The 27,246-nt window shown below is 42.0% G+C and overlaps 1 protein-coding gene across 1 annotated transcript; it reads left to right on the top strand.

The window, feature by feature from the left end:
• LOC118215918 (periplakin-like) lies at nucleotides 1-25,678 on the top strand. Its single transcript, XM_035396887.1, has 22 exons — nucleotides 1-255; nucleotides 4,916-5,015; nucleotides 5,453-5,607; nucleotides 6,415-6,541; nucleotides 7,113-7,235; nucleotides 8,262-8,303; nucleotides 8,421-8,582; nucleotides 9,775-9,882; nucleotides 10,489-10,584; nucleotides 11,229-11,351; nucleotides 11,456-11,602; nucleotides 11,700-11,851; nucleotides 14,070-14,170; nucleotides 14,258-14,415; nucleotides 14,609-14,787; nucleotides 16,313-16,451; nucleotides 19,788-19,981; nucleotides 20,425-20,575; nucleotides 21,695-21,778; nucleotides 21,884-22,000; nucleotides 22,410-22,502; nucleotides 22,613-25,678. Exons 1-22 carry the CDS (start codon nucleotides 206-208, stop codon nucleotides 25,283-25,285), a joined length of 5,274 nt encoding a protein of 1,757 aa, XP_035252778.1. The 5' UTR covers nucleotides 1-205; the 3' UTR covers nucleotides 25,286-25,678.
• The last annotated feature ends 1,568 nt before the right edge of the window (nucleotides 25,679-27,246 follow it).

Genomic DNA, 27,246 nt, shown 5'->3' with positions numbered 1-27,246 from the left:
AGCAGGGCTCAGACTCACGGAGCGCGGAGTTCGTGTTGACTGTTGGATGTGTAGTACCACAGGGAGGCTGCCGCTATTCTGCTTTCCACCTCAACAGGACGATCACCTTAGCTTGCACCTTAGCAGAAGATATCAGAAGATTCTCACCGTTAGGATTGTCGTAGTGCACTTCCAAAAGTAAGGAACTGAGAAGCTGTCTGCCACAATGTTCAAGAAAAATAAAACGAAGAACAGCGTGAACATTACGCAGAAAAAGTGAGTACGGTCATTCTGATAATCTTTTTAATGGGTTTCAGTTACGGCGTGCAGTTATAGTGTTTATTGAATCGGCCGTTTTGAAAGAAACACGCAGAAGTGGATGTCTTTTAAATGTTCTATAACTGTAGTCAGACAGTTGTAGCGACTTGTATTGTTCTCTGTGAGAATTTCAGCTGGATTTCACTCGCTTATTTACGTACAAAAAAAGTTTAAAAAAATAAAAAAATAATCAAAGCAACGAATGCAACGTGACAATGAAGCCAATGTTAGCCGTTGTTAATTGCTGTCTTCACTTCGATCCATATTATATTTTGCTGTGAAATACATTCCTTTTAAGATTTTCTTAATAGCCTTACTGACAATAGAGGTCCGGATTGGCAGTTCCTCACATTTTACTGGCAGGAGGGTTCCATCAGTCCCATTTCATTGTTGAAGATAGCTTACCATAGCCCCCATTTAACAGAGGACTACTGTGCATATTTCAGGAATGTCCGTACTGACGAAATTGTTGTATTCAAAATTAATGCACTGGAATACGTTGTTGAATATAACTTCAGATTCAATCAGGGTTGTTACAGTGCAACAGGGCTACCCTGCACTCCCTGCCAGTATTATCTGTTGACTTGTTTGCAGTCCATTAGGGAGTGGTGGTGTTGTGGTCATTTGGGGTTGGAGCTGCTGAGGAATCTGAACTCCACCTGGGTCTCATCTCTACTAATAAATTCTGAAACGTGGGGCTGAGTGTAACATGGCTTTCTGCCCTTGGAGGTCTGATAGGAACTAAAGGAGCCCAGGAGGACAGAAGCACAGATTAGTTCTGACACTAATCACTAACAGTGGGATGCCATTCATTTTAGACTCTAGAATTTATTGTGAGCGTATTAATCAGGATAACATTGTTTGATTTACTGCGATAGCATAGTAATCTCACCTTAACAGCCATAAAAAGGTGAAATATATGTGAATATAGCAGCTCAGTGGTAAAAAATGGAACAGAACTCAAATTACAGTATGTTTTGTTCCATCAGTTATCCTTTGTGTGTGCAGTTTTGTGTGAATGGAGTATTGTGAGTCAGTGAATATTTAGAATAAGCCCAGAGATAGGCTCATTCACCACCAGTGCAATGTGTTAGTTTAACAGATAGACTTGTGACCTGAGATGCAGATTTGACTCCTAAGTGGGTCATTGCTGTTGTACCACTGAGCAAGGTAATTCAAAAATGTATTTAGTATATATCAATAAACATTTGTTAGTGACATGAACTCATGAACTGAAAATATAGGAAAGGAAACAATATCAGTTCATGAAGTCAATAGTGTAATGAGTGGCTTGGTATATTTAGTCAGTACTGCTGCTTTTGCTGGGTTTTATTCCACTTATTCTCCCCATGCTGCCACTTTATGTGGAGGACCCACAATCCTTTGCAAAACTGCAGACAGGTGCACTGCAGCTCGGTGTGTGACACATCCTACCTGCCCATGGCACAGAGTAAGATTGCTTCACTGCCCTGCTCTCGGCTCTGAAGTGTCATTCAGCCACAGATAGTTTTCCACTGATCCAGGGTTACCGAGGGGGTGAGACAGCAGTAGATTGTCAACTGTCAACTGTTATCTTTTAAAAAAAAAACAATTTTATATTATTTTTCTGGATTGTATAATCATGCATTCAGGAACATCAGCATATCCAGCAAAAATAAGGAGGTTAGGTTAGTGCACTGTAACAGTCTGGTAGAGAGCAGAATACTGAATAAAATGTCTATATAGCGGAAGTATATATAGTTTTATTGTTCAGGATACAGCTTTGCTTTTGACTTAATCCATTTTTATCAATATTTATTTATTATGGCTAGCATTGTTATACAAACTATAGAAAACTAGATAAACCAGTTCATTTGGAGTACCACACCCAATTACTGAGAACTGAGAATACACACAAGATAATTCTGCATTTCACACACGAAGCACAAGGTCACCTCATGCTATTCTCTGTCCATGTAATCTCTGTAGCCTTTAAACTTTGACATTTACATTTTTGAGGTTAGTTTCGATGGCACCATGAGGCACAGGTGTAAATTCACATAAAGCAACACATTTTCTTGAAGAAAAAAATGTGTCAGTTATTCATGTTGGGTCTTGCTTACAACTGAAAGCCAGTAACCTGTGCCTGAAACAGATGGTAGCTTATGCATTAAACAGCCAGTAGCCTGTACCTGAAACAGTCAGTAACTTATACCATAAGCAGCCAGTAACCATTACCCGAATCAGCCGGGATCCTTTACCTGAATCAGCCAGTATCCTGTACCTAAAACTGGCAGGAAAATATACCTGGAACGGCCAGTAACCTTTATCTGAAACAGCCAGTAACCTGTACCTAAAACACTCAGTAACTTGTTCCTGATACAGCCAGTATTATGAGTTATGAGGTTATGAGTTCAAGAAAATATATAATCATAAGCTTTCAAGAACTGTTCCGGTTTTGCAGTTAGTTTCATAGCTCTGAAAGGGTCTTTTGTTATGGGAGAAGAACAGGCCGTAACAAATCAAAGCACAAGGAACAGAGAAGTGAGCAGCTCTCACAGACTGTTGTCGTTGTGTAAAGTACAGGCTTAAACTGATCATGTAATGCAAATGTACATAACTGCATAAAAATCTATGAACAAGAAATATTTATGGCTTTTTTGCTGCGTATGAAAAGGTCACATTAATGTTAAACATATATATAGCCTAATTATTTTTAATGTTTATATTTAATGTTTATTATCCTGAAATCCTCTTGCGATATAGAGTCGCTGTCACCCTGACAAAGAGGGCAGCACGAAAGTTATTTGAGGTAAATACAAAAGTTATACAATAAGACCAATGGGCCACATGATGACTCATCTTGTTAAGGTCCTACAGTCTGGTGTCTGTTAAAGCACTGTTTCAGTGTTTGGCTTGGCCCCACATTCTGGTATCCGTTAAAGCACTGTTCCAGTGTGTGGATGGCCCCCACACTCTGGTGTCTGTTAAGGCACTGTTCCAGTGTGTGGATGGGCCCCACAGTCTGGTATCCGTTAAAGCACTGCGCCAGTGTGTGGATGGGCCCCACAGTCTGGTATCCGTTAGCACTGCACCAGTGTGTGGATGGGCCCCACAGTCTGGTATCTGTTAAAGCACTGTTACAGTGTGTGGCTGGCCCACACACTCTTGTGTCTGTTAAAGCACTGTTTCAGTGTGTGGCTGGCCCACACACTCCGGTGTCTGTTAAAGCACTGCGCCAGTGTGTGGATGGGCCGAACAGTCTGGTATCCGTTAGCACTGCGCCAGTGTGTAGCTGGGCCCCACAGTCTGGTATCCATTAAAGCACTGTTCCGGTGTGGATGGGCCCCACAGTCTGGTGTCTGTTAAAGCACTGCGCCAGTGTGTGGATGGGCCCCACAGTCTGGTTTCAAATCCAGACCATGGGGGTACTGACCATGAGTGCAGCCTCGCAAGACAATGCACAATTGGCTCTAGCATCAGTCATGGATTGGAGGGTTTTAGTCTGCTGTTATGACAGCATCTCATCGCACACCAGCGCCCCCTTCTACTCGATCAGGTGCCCGCATGCTTGCCTGTTGAGCTGCGCATGAGTGGCACTGATTCCTGATTTGAATTCTTTTGAAATTAAGCGCTTGAAATTTGAGTGTGTCAAGTGTATTGAAGGCTATTCCAGGACCAAGAAGCCATTAAGTCCAAAGCCTTGAGAGTCAGTTCCTTCAATCAATAACTGGACTTTAAGCAAGGTTTGACAATGCAGTTTATAATAATTATGATTAAAGGTTTTAGTGCTTTACAGCTTTGTAAATGAAAGCATGCAGACCTTTTAGTATGTGTCACCACGGAAGAAAACCCCTACCCATCATACAGTAGGCAGTGTTGACTGATGAGCAAGGGGTTTTCACTCAATGCAAAGAGTTCAAGATAAGCAAGGATGATGTTACAGCATCTAGATATTAAATATGACAATCACAAACAGGAAGAAAAGTTGCAGACACTATTTTTTCTTACAATGAAGGAAACGGGACAAATGTCAATGGAAAAAACGCACCTTCACCTTCCATTCTTTGGAAATATCCTATGAACTTGGGACATGACATGCTTAGTTGGGGTGTAATCTCTGATAAATGTATTAACTGTGTGGTTGGATTGTATTTAAATCAAAGTGCATAGGGAGTGTGCCCCTCTAGGGCACACAAACACAAGCTGAGAATCTGACCAGAGAATGTGCATCAGTCTGTCTTCTTGCAATAGAATTATCAAGACATGATTAGCAGTGCCTACTGAAGGCCGACAATCATTAAAATTTATTTTAATAAATTTAAAATGATTTAATCATATTCTGACATTGCGCTTTTGTGAATTGAATATATATATATATTTACAGAGCAGTGGAAACTAAAATGATGTCATGTTTCACCCTGACTGACTATAAACCTGTGGCTCAGTGGGTCTGGTAAATGTGTACTTTTAGATACTAATTCAGTTTATACCCATTTACAAAGAGACAACTGAAAGCAGTCCTGGGGTAAATCCTGTAAACCAAGCACACATTAAATAGTTCAGTGGTGGGCTCCTAAGTGATCAGAATGCACAATGCTGCTAACCATTTGCAAAATGCAATTCTGTTCCCATCCAGAACGGCCAGCACTGAGCTCACTGCCCTGATTGAAAAGCTGCAGAAGAATGCTGACAAGGTGGAAAAGAACATCTACGACACTGAGCAGAACTTGACCAAAGTACGTTGACTCAACCCCGACCATTGCCAGTGAATGAAGTCTGGGCCAGTATTCAAACAATGTCGCAGTGTAGGAGCACTAATCTAGGATCAGCTTTCCCTGTTGATTATCTGCCATGTGCTGCAAGGCGTAGCTGATCGTAGGTTAGTGCTCCTACTCTGAGATGTTAAATGAATTTGGATCTTAGCCCTGACTTGGTAATGGTAAATGGACTGCATTTATATAGCGCTTTTATCCAAAGCGCTTTACAATTGATGCCTCTCATTCGCCAGAGCAGCTAGGGGTTATGTGTCTTGCTCAAGGACACTTCGACACGCCCAGGGCGGGGTTTGAACCAGCAACCCTCCAACTGCCATGCAATCGCTCTTACCTCCTGAGCTATGTCGCCACAACTTGGTGGTTTTCCATTGTTGGTGACTAAAATTCGCCCTTTGCAGGATGTGAATAAGATCAATGAGGGGAAGCCGCCCCTGTATCAGGAAGACACCAACAAGAAAATCCTCAACTCTCTGGAGCTTCTTAGGGGGCTGGAGGAGGACGCCGCCAACGCCAAGCGACTTCAACACCCCCAGGCTGAGATGATTGAGCAAGAGTATGCACCCCCATGACACAGACAGCATGCTCCAACTCCTCCCCCCCCCCCAGTTTAATACAAGACATACTGTAGTCTCCCTATGTTTGTATGTACAGCTGTGCAGTGTTTTAAGTGGTGACTTGCTCAGCGCAAGCTAATAGTTTTTAGTGGCAGGACAGTAAGAATTTCTGCTTTCTAATTCATCCAGCAAACTGCACATCACACTAAGTATGCACTTAAAATGCAGTTGAACTTCTTGGTAAACAGAAAAATACATTCTCATTTATATGTATTTAAAATTCATGTAGAAGTCGTAGTTCCTTTGTTTTTCATTACCTTTCCCCTCAAAACTGGAGACCATTTTTAACCTCTGCCCATTATGATATGTGACTTATACATGACTTCCTAATACTGTGCTTTAATGTACCAAATAAGGACATAAAACCACGTGCATGAAAAATGTGCTAGAGTAGCACCTGTATTGTACATTAAATCATGTTTGATTTTAGTGCAACCCCAACAGAGAGTTTATAGTGGGTTAAATAGGGATAAACATACTGTATTGTATGTAACATATGAAAAATACATGCTTAGTATTACAAATATATGCTAATCATTTTAATTGTGAGAAAAATTCAAGTCCAGCAGATCCAGCTGGGATTAATGGCAGTGTAAAATGTAAAGCAGATCCAGCTGGGAATAATGACAGTGTAAAATGTAAAGCAGATCTTGCTGGGAATAATGGCAGTGTAAAATGTAAAGCAGATCCAGCTGGGAATAATGGCAGTGAATGATGCACAATGTGGTTCTTCTGTCCATTTGAAGTATGAAGCAGCTTCGCGATCGAGTGATGAAACTCAGAGAGGAGCATGACAGGATTTACAACATAACACGCTCCGAAGGTCTCCCCAGCATCGAAGGACTCTGGGGCAACATCATCGATGAGAAGCAGGTGAGGAGGTTGTGCATGGTCTGTGAGGTGCATCTGCAGGCCAGAGTGTTGCCACCCCATCCACTGGACTTGCAGAGAGCTCCCCACTCACATGCCTCTAACCTTCCCCAGCTCTTCAGTGGTCTTGCTTTTAAGTATGTTTTTTTAACCAGTTAGCGCAAACCCCCTAGTGGTCAGCACGATGGCATGCCTACATTGTTCAACGAAGACATGCATTGCTCCTGCAACCAAAGTATGAGTTGAAAACAGAAACGCTTTATCTTAGTTTCATTAGTAGACGATACACGACAACTATGCCGAATACGGAGTTTCACAGCACCAGCATTGTCGCTCTGGTCGTTCATTTAACAAGCACTCCCTGTAGTCTCAATTGCAACTACAACCTAACCCATGACATAATGGACAATATTGTCCATCTGGGCATTCATAAAAAAATTCCTTTGTAGCACTTTATTTATTCCTAAATTATGAATATAAATAATGATAACCACAACCTTTTTAATCATCGTCATCATCATTAACATTATCATCATCATTGTCGTCATTATCATGTGTCTGACTTATTTGACAGGCAACCCTCAATAAGCAAGGATTTGGGGAGGACTTGCCCACAGTTGAAAATCAGATGGAGGAACACAACATTTTCCACAGTGAAGTGGAGGCTCTGGCACCACACATAGCAGACGGTGACAAGGTAAACTACAAGAATGTGCTCTCATGGTCTTAACATTCATAGTGGAGCCTCATCCTGTTAAGGCACTGCTCCAGTGTGTGGATGGGCCCCATGGTCTGGTATCTGTGAAGGCACTGCTCTAGTGTGGGGACGGGCCCCATGGTCTGGTATCTGTGAAGGCAGTGCTTCAGTGTGTGGATGGGCCCATGGTCTGGTATCTGTGAAGGCAATGCTGCAGTGTGTGGATGGGCCCCATAGTCTGGTATGTGTGAAGGCACTGCTCCAGTGTGTGGATGGGCCTCGTGGTCTGGTATCTATTAAGGCACTGCTCCAGTGTGTGGATGGGCCCCATGGTCTGGTATCTGTGACAGCATTGCTGCAGTGTGTGGATGGGCCCATGGTCTGGTATCTGTGAAGGCACTGCTCCAGTGTGTGGATGGGCTCCACGGTCTGGTATCGGTTAAGGCACTGCTGTAGTGTATGGATGGGCCCCATGCTCTGGTATCTGTGAAATCATTTATCCAGTCTATGGATGGGCCCTACAGTCTGGTGTTGGATCTGACTGACCACCAGAAGTGTGTTCCTCTATTTCATGTCTCTGCGAGCCTGACCGGTGAACTGCGGTGTGATTAGTAACGGAGCCTGACCGGTGAACTGCGGTGTGATTAGTAACGGAGCCTGACCGGTGAACTGCGGTGTGATTAGTAACGGAGCCTGACCGGTGAACTGCGGTGTGATTAGTAGCGGAGCCTGACCGGTGAACTGCGGTGTGATTAGTAGCAGGGGCTGACATCATGTACCTCAGGGGAGGGCACATGCTTGTCTGCTCTCTGAATCAGTGCCACAGCGTAAACATGAGGCATTGCAATATGTAATATTTTCTGGGAAATGTATTTGTCACAATATTTTTCAGATTTTTACAAAATATTGCAGTATGTTCCATTTCTTTGAGAATATTTCCTGTAGCATCTCACAGAAGAACTGTACATACTGGAATTTGAAAGCTAATTCATAATTCCTAATTCATTTCTCACACTTGCATTGCAGGATTACGGCAGTAACTTGCCAATGAGGTACAACAAACTCCTGGTAAGAATGGTGAAATTCTGCCGCACCTGGCGCCCCCACACTCCCCTCAGTGTTGCACCTGCACCTGGGTCAGGGGCAGAGAGGTAATGACGGTTGTCCTTTGGTGAATGATCCTAGGCCAGCTCCAGCATGCGGCAGAAGGACCTGCACAGCCTAAGGGACTTCATGCAGCGTTGTACCAATGAGCTCTACTGGATGGACCAACAGGGCCGTGAGCGCATGAGTTACGACTGGAGTGACACCAACCTGGATTACCCTGCCCGACAACGGCAGTACGAGGTAAGGAGTCCCAACATGCCCCAACATACCCCTAAAGGCTTAAAACTGCTGGCAGAGCTGAAACTATTTAGGTCTTAAATAGACACTCAGAAGTGACCTGTTTTGGTTTTTGTTCACCACTTGTCCCCATCACCGGGCAAAATCTGAAGCACTGTGTGGTAACCTGAAGTTCTGTTCTAGCACTGTTCTTAAAATAATTATTAAAGGAGTACCATGGTGATTTTCACACTTTCTCGGTTTTATGTGCTATTTGCACAAGAGGCATTGAAGAAACACAATGAGCAAAGTATTAAATATGTCCGTTTTGTATTTTTGGAGAAATATGCGTTTTAAATTCATCGTCCTATTTTCAACCGGTTGAGAAAGTTGTCATTTTTCTACGTCACGAATACAGTAACCACTCCCATTTCCACGCCCCGTAAAGAAATCTGACAGGACACACCGTCCTGCTGTTCAGACAATGCAAATATTTGACTAACGTTAGGTTCACTTAAATTAGAGTGCCTTTAGATTATTTCTGGTTATATTCATTTAGCTAGCTAGCTAACGTTAGCTAGCTAGGAGGTTTGCTTTCATAAGGCAATGTTATCGATAACGTTAGCTTGCTAGTTTGCTTTTATGAGGACGTTATAGTTGTGCTTTTATCTTAACTTGGCTAGCTAGATAGCAAAAATTATAATTGGATATAAGTCAACGTCCTTACCTCAGCTATCTATCGATACTTGATATACTACTAAGCTAGCTAGCTTGTGAAAATTCAGTCTCCCAAAGAGAGCGCGTATCATGGGGGTAGCTATGGTAACGGGGCACGGTCTGTCAATCATAGCTAACTGACAGTTCTCATTACCACGCCCAGACGGTTTGGGTAAATTTTTATAGTGGGAAATTTAGGCTTAGAAAAATACGTTTTAAAGTACATTGAAATGACTGAAGAATAAAAAAATTATGCACATTTGTTTTGTTGTTGCCTGAAGACAACTGGGAAGTGTCACGTTCAACCACCATGGTACTCCTTTAATTTAAAATTAAAATACATGTTAGTAAATGGTGCTTTACAAAATTATTATCAACTGACTGATCAATCCCTGTCGATAGGAGCTCATTACCTGCTTTTTAATAATTTCTGTTTATTTCTACTGAGAAGTGAGAGGTGTAGAACCTGCTGTAATGTAGGTTACTTGTTTCACCAAAGAGCTTCATCACCAAAAGTCTGGAAGCAAAAGAGGAAACCATAACCAAACTGAATGATGATGCGGACAGGCTGCTGCAGTCAAACCATCCGGGGAAAAACGTCATCCAGGTAGCTACTGTTTGCCAATCCAGGCCCCGTGTCAGATGTGCTTAAATTTAGGTCTGGGTGAATGCAGGTCTGAATTCAGAAGACCGTAGACCGTAGAAAAATATGGACAAAATCACTGAGACGTCACCCATTGACTCTCCATGGGCTCGGTGAAAAGGGTTTTGAAGCCTGGGAAGTGTAGTTCGTGGGCGCCCCCATGTTGTACAAACAGGAGCCAGAGACTGTGCAGTAGGGACATGAAGTCCAGTCGTCCACTGAGCACGTGAGATACAGTGACTCAGTAGTGATGCAAATTGTCCCTGATTCTTCCACAAGATATTACCGGCTTGTCTAAATAGCACAATAACTTAACAAATTAGCATATGGGCAGACATTAGATGAAGAAAAAACACCTACTTTTCTTGTGGAAAAAAAGATTGACTTTGTATTTTGACCGTATTTGTTGCCATTGACTTAGATTAAAATGGGTGGCTGAAACACCTATACTGGAACCAACCACAGTGGCGCTAGTGTGCAACGTCTCTCGACAAGACATGGAAGTGAGCTTCAAAAAAGGCAGCCTGGTTTTGGCCACTTATCTGAGACCCCCCTCTGCCTGTCTCTTAGGCCCACATGGAAGCGGTACATGCAGACTGGAAGGAGTACCTGAATCTGCTTATATGTGAGGAAAACCATCTCAAGCACATGGAAGAGTACCACAAAGTGAGTGCAAAGAGCCTGTGTGTACAGTACACATTGCCCTGGTTTACTTTCTATCCCTCTGTTTATCTGTTTTACTGTATTTTTTTTTACTGTAAATGCCTTCAAACATAAAATATTTCACATTTTTAAAATGAATTTACCAAACGGTCAATCTTCTGGTCACATATTTTTAATCCACATTAATATATTTCCAGCCATTTTACTCTGCCAACATCAGTCCTTCTTTTCCAGTGCTTACATTTATTTCTTCCAAAGGTATCTACTCATGCAGTCACGAACATATCATTTGCAATTGTTACTAAATCCATTTTACAAATTGCAGTCTTACCTATTCCTTACCAAAGGGTCAAACCAAACAATCTATGTCCCTCAATCACCACACCCTAAGGCCGCAAACTTTATAGAGCTTTGTAGAAACTTAGTAGTTTATGTTTTAGAAACATTTGTGAGACTGGCTTTTAGCTTGGATAAACTGAAGTGCTGAACTGAACTGAATGAATATCCAATGAATATGAACATCTGGCTGTGATGAACTGGGATTCTGATTGTTTGCTATTAATACCGCAGTAGAAAATACACAGGGCTTTATATCTGACGTGGAGCCATTATTTTACCTTGTAAAATGGGAATTAATTTTGTTATAGTATCACAAGGAAGCCAGAGACACCCAGGACTTGCAGAAGAGACTGGACACTGAGATAAACCAGAAGTACAATCCTGATTTTAAAGACATGTATCAGATGGAGGGACTGATTTCTGACCTGGATGTGAGTTTTTTAAACTTTCTTGATCATCAACTTTCTGGTGCCTACTCTTACTTTGGTGCTTACTTTGAGTGTGTGTGTGTGTGTGTGTGTGTGTGTGTGTGTAGGACCAGGCGAAAGCTATGGATCACTATGATGCCCGTGTGAGGGCCCTGCAGAAGCGAAGCCAGCAGGTTCTGCCTCTGAAGTTCCGCAGAGAGACACCCAACACGCTGCTCCCAGTGGAGGCACTGTGTGACTATGATGCAGATGGGGTAAAACCATTTTCCACCGTCACATTGGATTTGCACTCTAACCTCAGGAATCGGGAGGAATGGTCAGTTACTGAACCTCTTCTTGGATGCGTTCCAGGGACAGATCCTTCGTGGAGAGAAGTACACCCTTCTCAAAAACAATGGGATAAAATGGGACATCAAAGATTCCACAGGGAGTCGAGTGACTGCCCCTGCAGTGTGCTTCATGATCCCCCCAACTGATCCTGAGGCCGTCTCCATTTCTGAGAAGTAGGTTCCCCTCTGTGTGGTATAATAATGTGCCTGTGTGGTATAGTACTGTAGGTACACTCGGTCAGGCTGTGCCATCTAAATGGAAATTACTTTCTTTAAGAAAATGCAGCGCATCTGACGCGCATCTGATGACATCATCAGTGCGCGCACCACATTCTAGATCCTTGTCACACTCCACCGGTGTGAAGATCCCCCCCCACCAGGTATAAAAGTTAGGGACAGCAATCGCTCTCTCTCTTCCTCGCCCTCTTTCTCTCCCATTGCCCTTTACTGCACGGTCTCTTCCTGCCACTGTCCTTTGAGTTCCCACATACTGTGGAACTCCTATGGGCCTAGGCTTGCAGAACGCCTAAGATTGCTGCAGTCACCGCCTTATCTAAATGCACAGAAAAGTCACTGTACGCAACAACAAGGCTCTGCCGATTTAGCTTGCCTCCGGCGACTAAGCCTGACCCATCCCATGTGGAAACCAGTGCACGCCTGACACTGTGCCAACTAACCATGACGAGCTCCAGGAAGAAGACCCTTTCCTTTCTGAAAGACCAACTGGGGGGGGGAGAACAACATCGCTGAGGAACAAGGACTCAGCTTGCGCACCTCACACCTGGAAACCTCAACAAATTCACAACGCCAAGACTGTTCTCTCCAGGACCCCATAGCGACCACCACAGGCCGCTACCTGCATGAATGGGCAAACAGTAAGACTGAGCAAACTTTCCAGGCAATAGCAGTTTAGCTTAGTCTGTACTGGGTTCAATGTGATATTGTGCGTTTCCATTTTGTCACTGGCGATAGAACTAATAGAACAAACACAAAGTGGTCTCTCTCTTTCTCCCCAACTAACTTTCCAACCTTAACAACACCACATATAGTATAGTCGGTAGTGGAAGTATAGTTGGCTTGTTTGCATATATCGCACAAGAGCTGAAGTTACGCTTCACTCTCTGGCACTACTGGGAGCAATACTCCTTCGTAGCAGAGTTGTTATTCAGCCACGCCGGTTACACTGTACCCCACACATACGCGACCACCCGCCCACAGACAAAGGGACACGTGCGCACACACAACAGCACACACGTATACACACCCCTACCTTCCCGTATTTAGAATTTTCCCCATTTAGATTAGTTTGTGTATGTTCTGTTTGTACGTTTGTTTAATAAATAATTGTATTAAACCCCTGTCTGTTTGGATGTTGCTGGAATATGAGAATCTGAGTCAAAATAGCCTATCCAGCCTATTATTTGATCCTTAATATTTGACATTTTTATTATTAATTGAAGTTCCAAATTTACTGTCGAACAGTCTGGATAACCGTAATTTTATGGTTTGCCTACATAAGTGGTACCCAATTTGGGAATATAGAAGTATAATCCGGACATAAGTGGTGCCCTGTGTAAGGCTATATTGTCATTTCCCCAATAGTACTGTACCTCTGTGGTATAGTATTGTACATCTGTGGTATAATAATGTGCCTGTGTGGTATAGTACTGTACATGTGTGGCTATAGTACTTTACCTGTGCGGTATAATACTGTACACATGTGGTTTAATAATGTACCTGTGTGGTATAATAATGTACCTGCGTGGTAGAGTACTGTACCTGTGTGGTACAATAATGTACCTGTGTGGTAGAGTACTGTACCTGTGTGGTATAATACTGTACACATGTTGTGTAATGTGCCTGTGTGGTATAGTACTGTACCTGTGTGGTATAATACTGTACACATGTCGTATAATGTGCCTGTGTGGTATAGTACTGTACCTGTGTGGTATAATACTGTATACATGTCATGTAATGTGCCTGTGTGGTATGATAATGTATCTGTGTGGTATAATACTGACCCGGTGTGGTATAATGTGCCTGTGTGGTATAATAATGTGTCTGTGTGGTATAATGTGTCTGTGTGGTATAATGTGCTTGTGTGGTATAATAATGTGTCTGTGTGGTATAATAATGTGTCTGTGTGGTATAATGTGCCTGTGTGGCATGGTACGCTACCTGTGTGGTATAATACTGTACCGGTGTGGTATAATAATGTACCTGTGTGGTAGAGTACTGTACCTGTGTGGTATAATAATCATATTTGCAACCCAAAATAGAAGGCACTATCAACATTGATATCATTAATAAAAATGTAAAATAACATGCCAAGTATGTTATTCAATTAATATAAATGTGAAATAACCAGCTTGCTTTATCTTTTTGTGTTCAGCCTTGCTAACCAGCAGAAAAGCATCAAGCAGAAGGTCTCTAACTCCAAAGGCAAGCTTGTGCAACGACTGGAGGGCCTCAGGAAAGAAAGCAGTGGGAATGGTAGGGCCTCCTAAATTTACAGGCGCATTCTAGTTCATTGCCGACATAAGTGTAGTGTATGTACCCCTGTTCTACCACTGATTCCAGATAAGCAGGAACAGCAGTGTCGTCAGCTGATGGCAGGCCTGGAGAAAGTGACCAATGATCTAGACAAGCAGGAAAAGGCCATCTATGCTCGAGTTCGCCCCCCGCTGGAGCAGAACCGCATGCTCCAAGACAGCGAGGACAGGCTCCAAGAGCTGAAGGTTTAACACCTCAAGTGCTTACTGAAACAAGCTCATGCTAACTACACCTTTAATGTTTACACACACAAGCTTATTCTAACAACAACTGTAATGTTTATGCATACATGCTTATTGCAACATTGGAATTTGATGAGTGGAGATCCTTCCGTCCTTCATTCTGTTAGTCTAGTCACCACCTATGTTTTCTTTGTAGGACATTGAAACTGTTGTTCAGAAAATAGAGCCAGAGAAGGCTTCCAAAGTTCGGGAAGCTGAGACCTTTTTGGCCACAAACCCAAATTGTGCCAGTGCCCCTCAGCTGTACAGCAAAGTGGACGGAGCCAACAAAAAATGTGACAAGGTCAACCAGCTGCTGAAGTACTCAAAGGACAAGTAAGTGTTTTTTCACTCCACTGCTAAGCCCTATATGACAGGGCTACTCAAGGGCTGGTATGTGCAATGGTTTTTCCATGCATCCATTGTGGGACAAGCAAGGATTAATTAAAAATGTTAATTTTTTATGGCTGTTCCAACAGTCAATGCCCTTATTAAAATGTTCAGCATTCTGAATACTTAACACAAGCAATATTGCATGCTAGAGCCACTCACTTAACCTACATATAAAATATATTTTATGTGATTTAATTTAATAATTATTGTTGAAAATTAGAATTATCAGTTAAATGGCCAAATTCATTGATAGGTCAGTCTACAGTGCACGGGTAGAATCAACCAACAAGTCAAAACAAGCTCTATATCATGTTTTAAGATTAAATAATTGAATTCAGTATGAAGCAGTCAATTCGATTAATTAATTGAAATCATACATTCTATATTGAATGCAGGTTCACTACTTCTACATTACAAAACAGAAGACATTATACAAAACATTAAACAATTAATTAGGAAATACCAGAAAAGAGAGAGAGAGACAAATAAGCCAGACTTTGCCAAAGTGTTACCCACTTCCAGGAACTACCACCAAAATAAAAAGAGAGAAACTCTTCTTCTCCAAGGCTCCGTAACCAACCGCAACACAACACAACTTTTTCCTGTGGCCATCTTAAATACCTTACCCAGCATAGCTTGGGTGGTGCCGAGTTAAGGTGTAGGAGAGTAGGGATGGGGGTCAGACTCATTTATGACAAGGACTGGCCTACCTAAAGATTTCATTCAAACTTAAAGAGAAATGTTAGGCATGTAGCCATGCAGGGTCTCTGACCCCTGATATGGTGTCCTGTGTCTTCTGGTTTGTCTCTTCTGAGATAACCTCTGCAGGAGGTGAGACCCATAGATTGTCTGCCTAGATTAGGGTATCAGAGGATTTGAGTTTTGAGATTTGAGATTTGAAAGGATTAATTGAGTTGATATATTTTCTAAACTGCTTACTCCTGAACAGGGTCACAGGGGGTTGAACTATCTCAGCAGTCATTGGGTGAAAGGCAGGAGTACATCCTGGACAGGTCACTAATCCATTGCAGAGCCCACACATCATTCATTCACAAATTTAGACATTAAATTACATTTATTTAGCAGACGCTTTTATCCAAAGTTAAGTACAAAAGTGCATATCAATGTCATTGGAACAACTACAAAACACAGGACAATGTGTCAGACCCCAAGGACAATTTAGACTTTCCAGTCAATCTAACCTACATGTCTTTGAACTGTGGGAGGAAACCAGAGTTCACTATAGTTTTGTCTATAGCATGTGGACAGGAAGGTCACTATATCTATATTTATAGGATATGGTCTGGATGTTGACTATAGTTATGTTTATAACTTGGACAGGAAGTTCACGATAACTACGTTTATAATATGTGAACAGGAAGTTTAGTACAGCTATGTTTTTTGATGATCAGATGTTGACCAGACTTTTGCCAACCATTTTCTACATTTGTTTTGTTTATATTTGCAGGCTTCAGAATTCCAACCAGCTGGAGAACTCTCTGCAGAATGGGAAGGCTTTGCTATCCACCTATGAGAATAAACTGGCCAGAGAAACAGCTGCACCATCCAACCCCACCTCAATGGATAACACACTGCAGGACCTGGCTGTAGGTATTCAGTATGAGGGCTCTACACTTAATTCAGTTTTTTATTTGTATAGCGCTTTTTACAGAGAACTGTCACAAAGACACTTTGTTTTAGCAAACAGAGAAAATACCAGGCCTGAGGTACATAGGTAAAAAAACGGGAGAAAACCCTCAAACGGCGGCGGGAAAAAACTCCCCAATGGGAAGAAATCTCGAGAGGAACGAGCCCATCCGCCTCTGGCCTGCCTGGTGTAAAGTAGCAGACAGAAAATAAAATGGGTTAAACAGGTCACAGCTGAGGTGACAGCTAACAGGAATAATAGATGGTCAAATGGTATAGTTCAGAATAGTGCAGTTTAGAGGAGCCGGATGGTGGATCTGGAGCTCCCGACAGCATCAAGGCATGGGCAGGGGAGGAACAGGGCTGAAGCAGTCCATGACTGTGGAGCGAAGGACAGGACTGGAGTGATCTCGTGGATTCAGGCTGAGGAAACACGCTGGAGCATTCTCTGAACTCAGGGCAAGGTAAGGTGTGGGAGCCCCAATGGAAAGAGACACAGAGAAGATAAGGTTAAGGCTAGCTTGGCACTTGATGCTAAGCTATCTAGTATGTCAGCTCTGTAAAGGCCAGCTTGACACTTAAGGCTGAGCTACCTAGCGTGTCCGCTCTGTTGATGAGAGCTTGACACTTAACGCTAAGCTCCCTACCAAGCCCAGACATCTGTGTTTAATTCCATAGACTCTGTGATTATACTTGACAATTTAACAGGCTTATAGGACCAATGGCTAACTATAGGACTGACTAAAGAGGTAAATTTTAAGCCTACACTTAAAGACAGAGAGTGTCTGAAGCCCGCACATACATAGAGAGATTGTTCCATAAAACAGGAGCTCTATGAGAGAAGGCTCTACCGCCCATTGTAATTTTAGATACACATTAAATTTTCACATAACCAGCATCTTGTGAACAAAGTAATCTTGGAGGAGAGTAAGAAATGAGTAACTCACTAAGATAGTCAGGGGCTAAACCATTTAGAGCTTTATACATTAAGAGTACAAAGTAAGATCTTGTAGTCGATTTTAGATTTGACAGGCAGCCAGTAAAGAGGTTTAAGCACTGGACTGATATGTTCCCATTTCCTAGTTCTTGTAAGGACCCTAGCAGCTGCATTCTGTACAAGTTGTAGACGTTTCAAGGCCAAGTTGGTGCACCCTGACAATAAAACGTAATCAAGCCAAGAGGACACAAATGCATGAACCATTTTTTTTAGCATCCTGGGGGGACAAAATCTTCCTTAATTTAGATATGTTCTTTAGGTGGAAGAAGGCCACTCGTATGATATTATTTATGTGGGCCTGAAAGGAGAGATCAGAACCAAAAGTTACGCCAAGGCTTTTAACAGCTTTTTTGGAGCAGACAGAGAAGCTATTTATATTTAAGGAAAGATGAAGGAACTTATCTCTAAGAGATTTGGGAGCTACATTCAGTACTCAAGCGTGGGCTGTCTCAATCCTTGATGCGTCCTAAAACCAGACTGAAACCTCTCATACGCACTGTTATCCTGTAGGAAAGAAAAGAGATGTTGTGCTACGCATTTCTCAAAAACCTTTGATAGAAATGGGAGATTTGAAATCGGTCTATAGTCAGTCAGGTCAGTCTGATCCACATTTGATCTCTTGAGCAGTGGCTTGATTTCTGCCTTCTTAAAAGATATGCGAACATAGCCGGATAACAGTGAAGAGTTAATTATATTAAGAATTAGCTTAGCAATAGCTTCTTCAGTAGTTTTGTGGGTATGAGTCAAAAGTGCAGGTGGTTGATTTGGAAGATGAAACTAGTTCGATTAGTTCACTCAGAAGCATGGGAGTAAAGGATTCCAGTCATTCTATGTGTCTAGAAGGCAGGTCTGAGATATATTTTCTCTAGTTGCTATTATTTTACTGCAAAAGAAAGTACAGAAATCATTACTGCTACAAGAAGCTGGAATGCGAGGTTTAGTTTCTGCATGATTATTAGTTAGATCAGCAACTGTTTTGAATAGGATCTGTGGATTATTCTAATTTTCTTGGATAAACTGGAAAAGTAAGTAGAGAGTGCTTATAGGCACAAAGACTCTTTTTCCATGCTGGGTGATAAACAGTTGACAAGACTTCTGTTTAAAAGCCTGTGAATGGTCAGTACACCAAGGTGCAAGTCTCTTCTCAATAACTTTTTAGGTTTTTAATGGAGCAACTACATCAAGGGCTTTACATAGTGAAATAGCCTATCCCTCTGACAGATCATCAGTAGACAAGGAGGAAGCTGAAACGTCTTTCCTGTCGCTTTCAACCAGGTTAGAATGCAAACTAACCTTAGCTTTATGCTAGGTTTGCCATTAATTTACCTAGTTAATATTGAAATTCATTTTGGGTTTAGGTCAAAATGGTCTCACGGCATACTTGCGTATTCGGGAGTATTGGCTAACATGGTGTTGATATGAGGCAAGTTAATACATTCAAGTTAACAGACACTCCATAATACATATTTGTATAAAATTTCATAACGAACTCCCTCCTGACGTCGATGGCATAACACTAACTGGAACAGCGGTATACAGAGCCACTGTATCAACAGCTGAAAGACAACTTCTTTTTTTGTTGCTACTTCATCTCTTTATTTATGGCTCACTGTCACTCCCGGTATTGTAATTTTCATCAAAATTTATTTCCTCCCCGGCATCTAATTCAGACTCACACCTCTTGTAACATGGCTAACACTAACTCAGTTTTAGCTTTTCCATTGTAAATCTGGCTGAATATACTGTATAGCTAGCTAGCATAAGTCATACAGTAATAACTGTACTACCAATTAGATCTACTAGGCAAAACAAGTGTGTATGCCTGCTGATTTATTGATTTTCTTAAATTGAAGTTACAATGATCAAATTGACAGTGATAGTTCTAGGTTAAAGGGTCCGTTACCCATAGTAGTGGTCTTCATACAGAAATATTTGACCACTGAATGCCTGAAGTGGCTAATCAGAATTGATCAACAAAGCCATGTAATTAAAGCTGATAATTAAAGGTTAAATCAGACCCCCTCTTCTTCATGTCCAGTGTCCTGAAGAACAAACACTGGTTTTGAAACTGGTTTTGAAACTGGCCCTGCTACCATTAGTCAAGCACATTCATTTGTGTTTATTGTTACTGACAATCTCAGTGACTAACAAAGCTGTCAAGGCGCGATATATATTTCATGTCTTAGAAGTTTAGACATATGAGTTGCTGTCCACAAATCTTTTCTGCCATTGCAAAGGAAAATTGATTCTGTTCAGTCTGCTCTCCTACTTTGTTTACAAGCATCCTCTCTGTTTAAAGGCTATGTCTTCAGACTTGAGACAGAACAAGCCAATGATCTCCAAGGCTGAGCAGAACCTCCAGACAGTGCAGGTCAGCTGTCAGAATATGGCCAATAAGCTGCAGGAACACTGCCCGGACGTTGAGAGACAGGAAGCTGAGGTCCGGAAGCTCAACCAGCGTTATGACAACCTCAACAGGCAGATCGACAGCAGGTGCATCACCTCTCCTTCCCCCATGAGAAATACCACTCCAGATTTATGTTCTGCTTCTCATTTAAAAGGGGTTCCTGGTGTTTTTAATGGAAACATAATACCCACTGCAAGTGTTGAGGTTTAAATGCTTAGAGTTTACTCACTGGTTCTAGTGGCTGTTTACTCTGTCCATGCTTGATTCTTCATGCCGAAGGCTTTGCTTGGGGTTATTTGTCATTATAGGACAGCAGTGTGCGCCTTCTGTCATACAAATACATATTATATTTATTTTACAACAAAGTGCTCATTAGTATTTTTCAAATAACAGCTTTGATTATCCTCTAACATGGCATTAGATTGCAGCTGATAAATATGAATAATGACTTGAATTAGATCCATAGCTCATTTTATGTGTGTTAATAGTATAATAGTGTTAATAGTGTGTTTGACACTATGTTTTGTAGGTCTCAAAGTCTTCAAAGAGCCAAATCTGCCTATAATAACTATCACAATGATTATGACAATCTGAATAACTGGCTCTCCCGGGTACCTAACTATGAGCCAAGGGAAACTGATGATCCCAGACAAGTGGAATCAAAGTTGAAAAACCAAAGGGTAAGTGATTTAACAACCATTTAACAAGTCACATTTGACACACATACTACTGTAATGCTGTCCTCTCTGGCATCCCTACCAGAGTTCTCAACAAACTCCAACTAGGCCCAAAACTACTCTGCTCATTATGGCACTGGATAAGTTCCAAAAATAAGACTACTGAGAGGCTGATGGCATATATATCCCAGCAAATGATCTAGCGACTGATAAGCGGGCACTGATAAATGAGAGGCTGGCTGTGGTAAATGAGAAGCCAACTATTGATTCCCCGAGGCAGGTAACCTACTGGATTCGCAACTGATTTTTCTGCTCTCAAGCAGTCCTAGGCTGGTCACTAGCATTTCTAGGGTGGCTATTCACTGGATTTGCAACTGACTTGGCTGGTCACAGAAATACCTAGGCTGGCCACTCGTGCCAAGCCTGGTAACCCACTGCATTGCCAATTTCTTTCACTATTTCTGAATAAACATATCATCTCATTTCCATCCCATTTGCAATTTGATTCTGCAGAATCCACAAAGGAGCAGTTGTTCAATTCAAGGAAAGGACTAAGACAAAATAATTTAAGAGAGTCATAAGTGGCTTGCCAAGTGAAATATTTACGAGTCAATTTGACCCAAATAGAAAGGCTTGTCATTTACAAATCCAGTGGGTTACCAGCCTCGGCGAATCAATAGCTGGTTTCTCATTTAACACCGCTGGCCTCTCAATTACCAGCGTCTATCAGTCATTTGATCATTTGCTGGCTTCAATTAGGATATACGCAACGCCGGCCTCTCAGTAGTCTTATTTTTGGCAATTTTCTGACACCATAGCTCATACCCACTGCCATGAACACATCATCCCTGTCCTCAGCAAACTGCATTGGCTCCTTATCAAACACTGCATCGACTACAAAATCCTCTTCACTTTCAGAACCTTTCACAGTCTTTCTCTGTGTCTTTTGCTCTTTATCCTCTTTTCATTTGTATTAGTTTGTGTCCTTGGGTTTCTTGAAAGGTGCAATCTGAACAGCGTTATTATTATTATTATTATTATTATTATTATATGTTTAACATTGTCTTAGATTTTCAGAAGATTATAACAAAACTTCTGAGCAATTCTGTTTCCTTTTCAAAGAACCTGTTGTCTGACATTGCAAGAAAAGAGTCTGATTTAAACAGTGTGTCAAGAAATGCTCAACTCTACCAGCAAGCAGTCAAGGTAATGCAATTAAGGCTGTTCATAGACACCACATCTGCTGTACCTGCATACATGTCTTACAAGAGCCTGCAATATTTGAATGTCTGCTATTTGCTTAATTTGCAGGATTATGAAACAGAAACAGAGACATTTAAGTCAATCCTTGATCTTGAAGATGGCCTAGTTCCACAGACATACAAAAGAAGCAGGCTGGAGTCCCCAGCAACTAAAGTAAAGAATGAGGTAACTAAATATTGCTAAAAACAGTACAATGAATATATCCCATATCAAGGAGTAAAATTTCAACTTGGACATGTAGCAGATTTATTTAGTCAAAATGACTGATAGTGGGTGCATACAACATGGCTAGCAATCCACCATAAAAACTGAAGTAAATCCATAATCAATTCCATATTTCAGTGTTATGTCCCAGACCAACAGCTATGTATAAGAAAGTGAACTCCGACAATTAATTACATCAATATAACCAATTTCAGTATCTGAAGAAAACTATCATCAGCAGATAGGCTGCAAAGATTCTTTGAACAGGAACAACAAATCACATACTTTATTTTATACTATCATTACACACAATTATTACATAAATTTTAGTTTATATACAATTGTAACATACTATTCTACTTTCCTGCAGGAATCTGCAATTGAAGCCAAGTTTGCTGAAGTAAATGCTATAAACAAGCAAAGACTTCAGAACCTTGAATATGCACAAAGTGTTCTAAATCAGGTAAGAAATTCATTCATGAAATCCACAGAAAAACTTTGAAACACAGCAAAAGTGTGATTAAAGTCGAAATAAATTTTTTTATTAATATTATGGCAATAACTCTCTTGCAGCAGCCAGAGGTGGCAGTGGTACAGCAGAATGTTCAATCTGTGAGATCTGCAGCACCAGGAGAGGAGCCCTGGAGAATTAAAAAGCAACTTGATGAGGAGACTCAGCGGCGAGAGCAACTGGAGAGAGAACTCCAGAGCATCCAGAATGACATTTATGTGCTGGAAGGCCAGAAACCACAAGACACCATAGTCAAGAAGGAGCTGATCAAGAGAGTTCCTGACCCCCAGCTTGATGAGGAGATCCACAAAGTCCAACAGAAGCTAGCTGAGGAGCAGAGATCAACTTGGACCCTAGAGAGTGAACTGGAGACACTCAAATATAAACTACGTGGGATAGAGACAGAAAAGCGAGAGGATGCACAGCAGTACACAGTGAAGGAGGTGCTCCGCATCGAGAAAGACAGGGAGCAAGAGGAGGAGGTTAGGAGGCTGAAGGATGAGCTGGAGGAGCTTCGAAGGCAGAGGACAGTCAAAGACACCGAGATCATTCAAATTAAGAAGCAAGTCACCCTTCTTGCAGAACAGAAGGCCATAGAGCAAGAAGTGATCAAAGAGGAAGAGATCATCACTGTGCAAAATGACCCACAGCTTGAGAGTGAGTATCGCCTCCTGCTGGACAGGAAACAAAAAGAAATAAACAGCCGCAAAGAACTTGAAGATGAACTCAAATTTCTGCTGGAAAAACTGAGGCGACTGGAGAAGGAAAAAGCCATGGCTGAGGAGAAGATTTCCATCAAAGAGGTAGTGAAGATGGAAAAAGACATCACTTTACACAGGGAAGTGGAAAACCTCAGGCGTCAGCATGAAGATGAAAAGGCAAAACGTAGGTCTTCTCAAAGAGAGAAAACTGATCTTCAGAGGAAGATCCAAAGCTTGGAGGAAGAGAAATCCAGGGTTGTTATTCAGGAAAAAATGCGTGAGATTGTTCGACCCGACCCAAAGGCTGAAAATGAGGTAGCTAATCTCCGTTTTGAACTGGTTGAACAACAACGAAGATACACTGAGGCAGAGCTCCAGCTGAAATCTCTCCAAGATGAACTGAGGATGTTGAAAAACAGGGGCCCTCAGGTTGAGTACAAGGAAATCATCAAAGAGGTCATCAAATACAAGATGGACCCACAGACCGAAAGAGAGCTGGAAAAACTCAGGAATGAAATTGTTGACAAAACCCATGAAACAGAGCGGTGTGAGTTGGAAATGAGGCAGCTGAGGGATGAGATTCAGAGATGGAAGGACACCAAGCCACAGGTGCAAACTAAAGAGGTTGTGAATGAGGTTCTTCAGTATCGTGAAGACCCCAAAACCAAGGAGGAGGTGGAGACACTCAAGAGAAAACTGGCTGATGAACAGAAGAAGCGTTTGGACCTTGAGAGGGAGAGATCTGCAAATGAGGAAAAGATTCGTCTGAGGAAGATTGACTTGTCGCAAGTGAGGGAGAAGTATGTCCAGCAGGAGGTTGTGAAAATGGAGGAGGACCCGCTTTTGAGGTCTGAATGTGAAACCTTCTCCAAGAATATTAACAATGAGCAGAGACAGAAGGAGACACTCAAGGATGAGCTTCAAAGGCTCCAGCGTCAAAAATCCGACCTGGACCTCCAGCTGCAGGATTTGGAGCGGGAGCGCAGGGCACGACGGGATGCAGAGATGGAAATTCAGCGACTGAGAGTTCGCCTCAATGAACTGGAAATTAGGGATAGAGAGAACAGGGAGAAGGTGACGGTGAAACAAAAGGTGGTCCTTCAGCAGGATCCCCAGCAGGAAAAGGAACATGCCATTCTCAAGGTGCAGGTAGAAGAGGAGCGGCACAAGCGTATGCTGCTTGAGAAGGAGCTCAATATCCTTCTGGAGCAGCAGATGACCTTGGAGAGGGTGGAAGTGAGGGAAAAAGTGGTCCGGTCTGAAAAGGTTCAAGTGGAGAAGGATCCTGAGGCAGAGCTGGAGATTCAGAGACTAAAGAGGAGCATGGAAGAGGAGAAGCTGCGCCAGCGTGACTTGGAACAGCAGCTTAGCAAGCTCAACTCCAAGCTGTCTGAGATGGACTTCAATAACACTAAGTCATCCAAAGAGCTAGAGTTCTTGCAGGAGGAAAACAACAGGCTGCAGCAGGAGATCCAGCGTCTGCAGACAGAGATCAGGCGAGTGCAGTCAGAGATCCAGATCACTGTGAAGGAGACCAAGCACATCACAGAGTCTACTCCAATTGAGAGTGGAGGAAAGAACCTTGAGCTGCGGCTGACTTCCCTCCAGAGGGAGCTTTCTGACCTGAAGAATGTCACCAGGGAGAAAGACAGGGAAATTGAGAAACTGCAGAAGAACCTGTCTGCTGCACAGATGAAGCAAGAGCAGCGAGAAAGCCACATGCGCCGCTCCATTGTTGTCATTGACCCTGACACAGGCAGGGAGATGAGGCCTGAAGAGGCCTACAAACTAGGACTCATTGAATGGAAAATGTACGTCAACCTGCAGAGTCAGGAGTGTGACTGGGAGGAGGTCACAGTCAAGGGCTCCAAGGGCGAGTCAATGGTCCTTCTTGACCGAAAATCAGGGATGAAGTTCTCGATTGATGACGCGCTGCGGTCAGGCTACATCACAAAGCGTCAGCTGCAACAGTACCAAAACAAGGAGCTAAGTATCCAAGAGTTCGGCATAATGGTGTCTGGCAGAAGCAAATAATCATCAGCAGAATTTTATTTACCCTGAGTTAATTCAATGTAATGCATTAACCCTTCATATGTTTCAATATACATTGTTTTACTGTTTATTGCAGTCTTTTGCCGCTCAATTTTTTCAGATAATTACACAAGTTGAGTTGAATTTATAAACATGGGGTGTGGTCTAATAAATTTGAAGCGTGTTCCTTTTTTAATCTGAGTGCACTTTAAGCTCCATACCTTCTCTGTGTTCCCATTTAATATGGATGTCTGGGTTTCCTGGAAAGCTAAAATATGTGCTTTCATTATTATTGCGAATGTGGGAATTTCCTGTACTTTCTCAACATGCTCTGTACTATATGTAAGAATGTACTTGAAATATGAATCAGTGTAATAAATGTCTCTGAGAAAAGAACAGCTGGTATTTAGAGGAATGTTTGCATCTTGCATCAGTTAAAGATACTCTGAGTACAGCCCATGAAGCACATACACACAGGCAGGGCTGGGTTTAGGCATAGGCTACAGCACTCTTTCTTCCCAGACCTCAGCCTGTCTGGCACACAAGTCATGTCAAAGCAGACTTGAATTAGTACAGTTAATCTTCAGAGGAAGATCCAAAGCTTGGAGGAAGAGAAATCCAGGGTTGTTATTCAGGAAAAAATGCGTGCAAATGCAAAACCCATGAAACAGAGCGGTGTGAGTTGGAAATGAGGCAGCTGAGGGATGAGATTCAGAGATGGAAGGACACCAAGCCACAGGTGCAAACTAAAGAGGTTGTGAATGAGGTTCTTCAGTATCGTGAAGACCCCAAAACCAAGGAGGAGGTGGAGACACTCAAGAGAAAACTGGCTGATGAACAGAAGAAGCGTTTGGACGTTTGGTTAAAATATCCATGGCTGGAATGAGTGTGAAGCTTCTGCTGTAAAACTGTTGGATAGAGAATTTTTTTAAATGGTTTCATATTGCAGCAAAACAGGACATTAAAAGAGAAAGAAATAATGCTATATAGCAATATGAAATCATAACTGTTGTGAGAGAAGTATAATTTCTCTATAGTTTATGGTGTGGTAGTTCTGAATCCAGTTCCATCTACTGTTACTTATTTGCTTTTGGCAAGTTACCCCTCTGAAAGATAGCCCAAAGGGGCAATCTCGTGGATGAACCTCGGCTGAAATAGGCAAATCAATCATTCCTATTCAAATTAAATGCAAGCGCATTTCCAGTTACACGAAGACAAAAGCAAAGTATCACACACCCAACCTAAGACAAACATTAAATGTAAAGACAAAATGAAACCAGGTAAATCACAAAACATAAATGAAAAAGAAAAAATGTATCCAATGCACAGTCAGGAGACCATTCAAAAAAGCATCAGAGTGAGTGCCTTTAAAGCATGCACACACACACACACACACACACACACACACACACGCACACACGCATGCATGCATACAGTAACACATTGAAGCTCATTCCCTGTTATTACCAAGCTAAACATAAGGACTCATTTAAATGCTAGTGCTTAATAGCTGCAGAGACCAACGCCCAGCTCTGCACTAGGGAGGGCCTGGCTATGTTCAGTCTTGCTCTCCTGCTTCATTGGATGGTTTAAAAGCTGGGCTGAGTGCCTGTTTCAGACTCCCTGTTCACAAAAGGACTTGAACAACTAACACTTTTACTGTCTGTGATCTGCTCAATGACCAAAATGTATACCTTCTGTTATCTGTAGTCCAAGATTGCTACAGGGTACCATACTTACTGATATTAAATTCAGTTTGCCAGTATGTGCTTGCACCTGTCCCTCTGAAATATGACATAATTCAACAAAATGTACAGTAAGCTCCATAATGTTTGGGACAAAGACTGTTTTTATTGATTTGGCTCTATACTCCACAATTTTAGGTTAGCAATTAAACAATTAACATGTGGTTAAGTTTCACCATGCAGAAATTACAGCACCTTTCATACATAGCCCCCGCCCCT

Source organism: Anguilla anguilla, chromosome 17, assembly GCF_013347855.1.
Source record: "Anguilla anguilla isolate fAngAng1 chromosome 17, fAngAng1.pri, whole genome shotgun sequence".
Classification (NCBI taxonomy): Eukaryota; Metazoa; Chordata; class Actinopteri; order Anguilliformes; family Anguillidae; genus Anguilla; species Anguilla anguilla.
The sequence above is the reverse complement of the archived record's forward strand: the minus strand, read 5'-3'. Positions and strand labels throughout refer to the sequence as shown.

What these genes read in the sequence shown, in the direction of transcription:
- LOC118215918 (XM_035396887.1), top strand. Translation starts at nt 206, where the DNA reads ATGTTCAAGAAAAATAAAACGAAGAACAGCGTGAACATTACGCAGAAA. An exon ending in ACATAGCAGACGGTGACAAG is followed by an intron (nt 7,236 to 8,261) that starts GTAAACTACAAG and finishes CTTGCATTGCAG; the next exon opens with GATTACGGCAGTAACTTGCC. An exon ending in GCCGTCTCCATTTCTGAGAA is followed by an intron (nt 11,852 to 14,069) that starts GTAGGTTCCCCT and finishes TTTTGTGTTCAG; the next exon opens with CCTTGCTAACCAGCAGAAAA.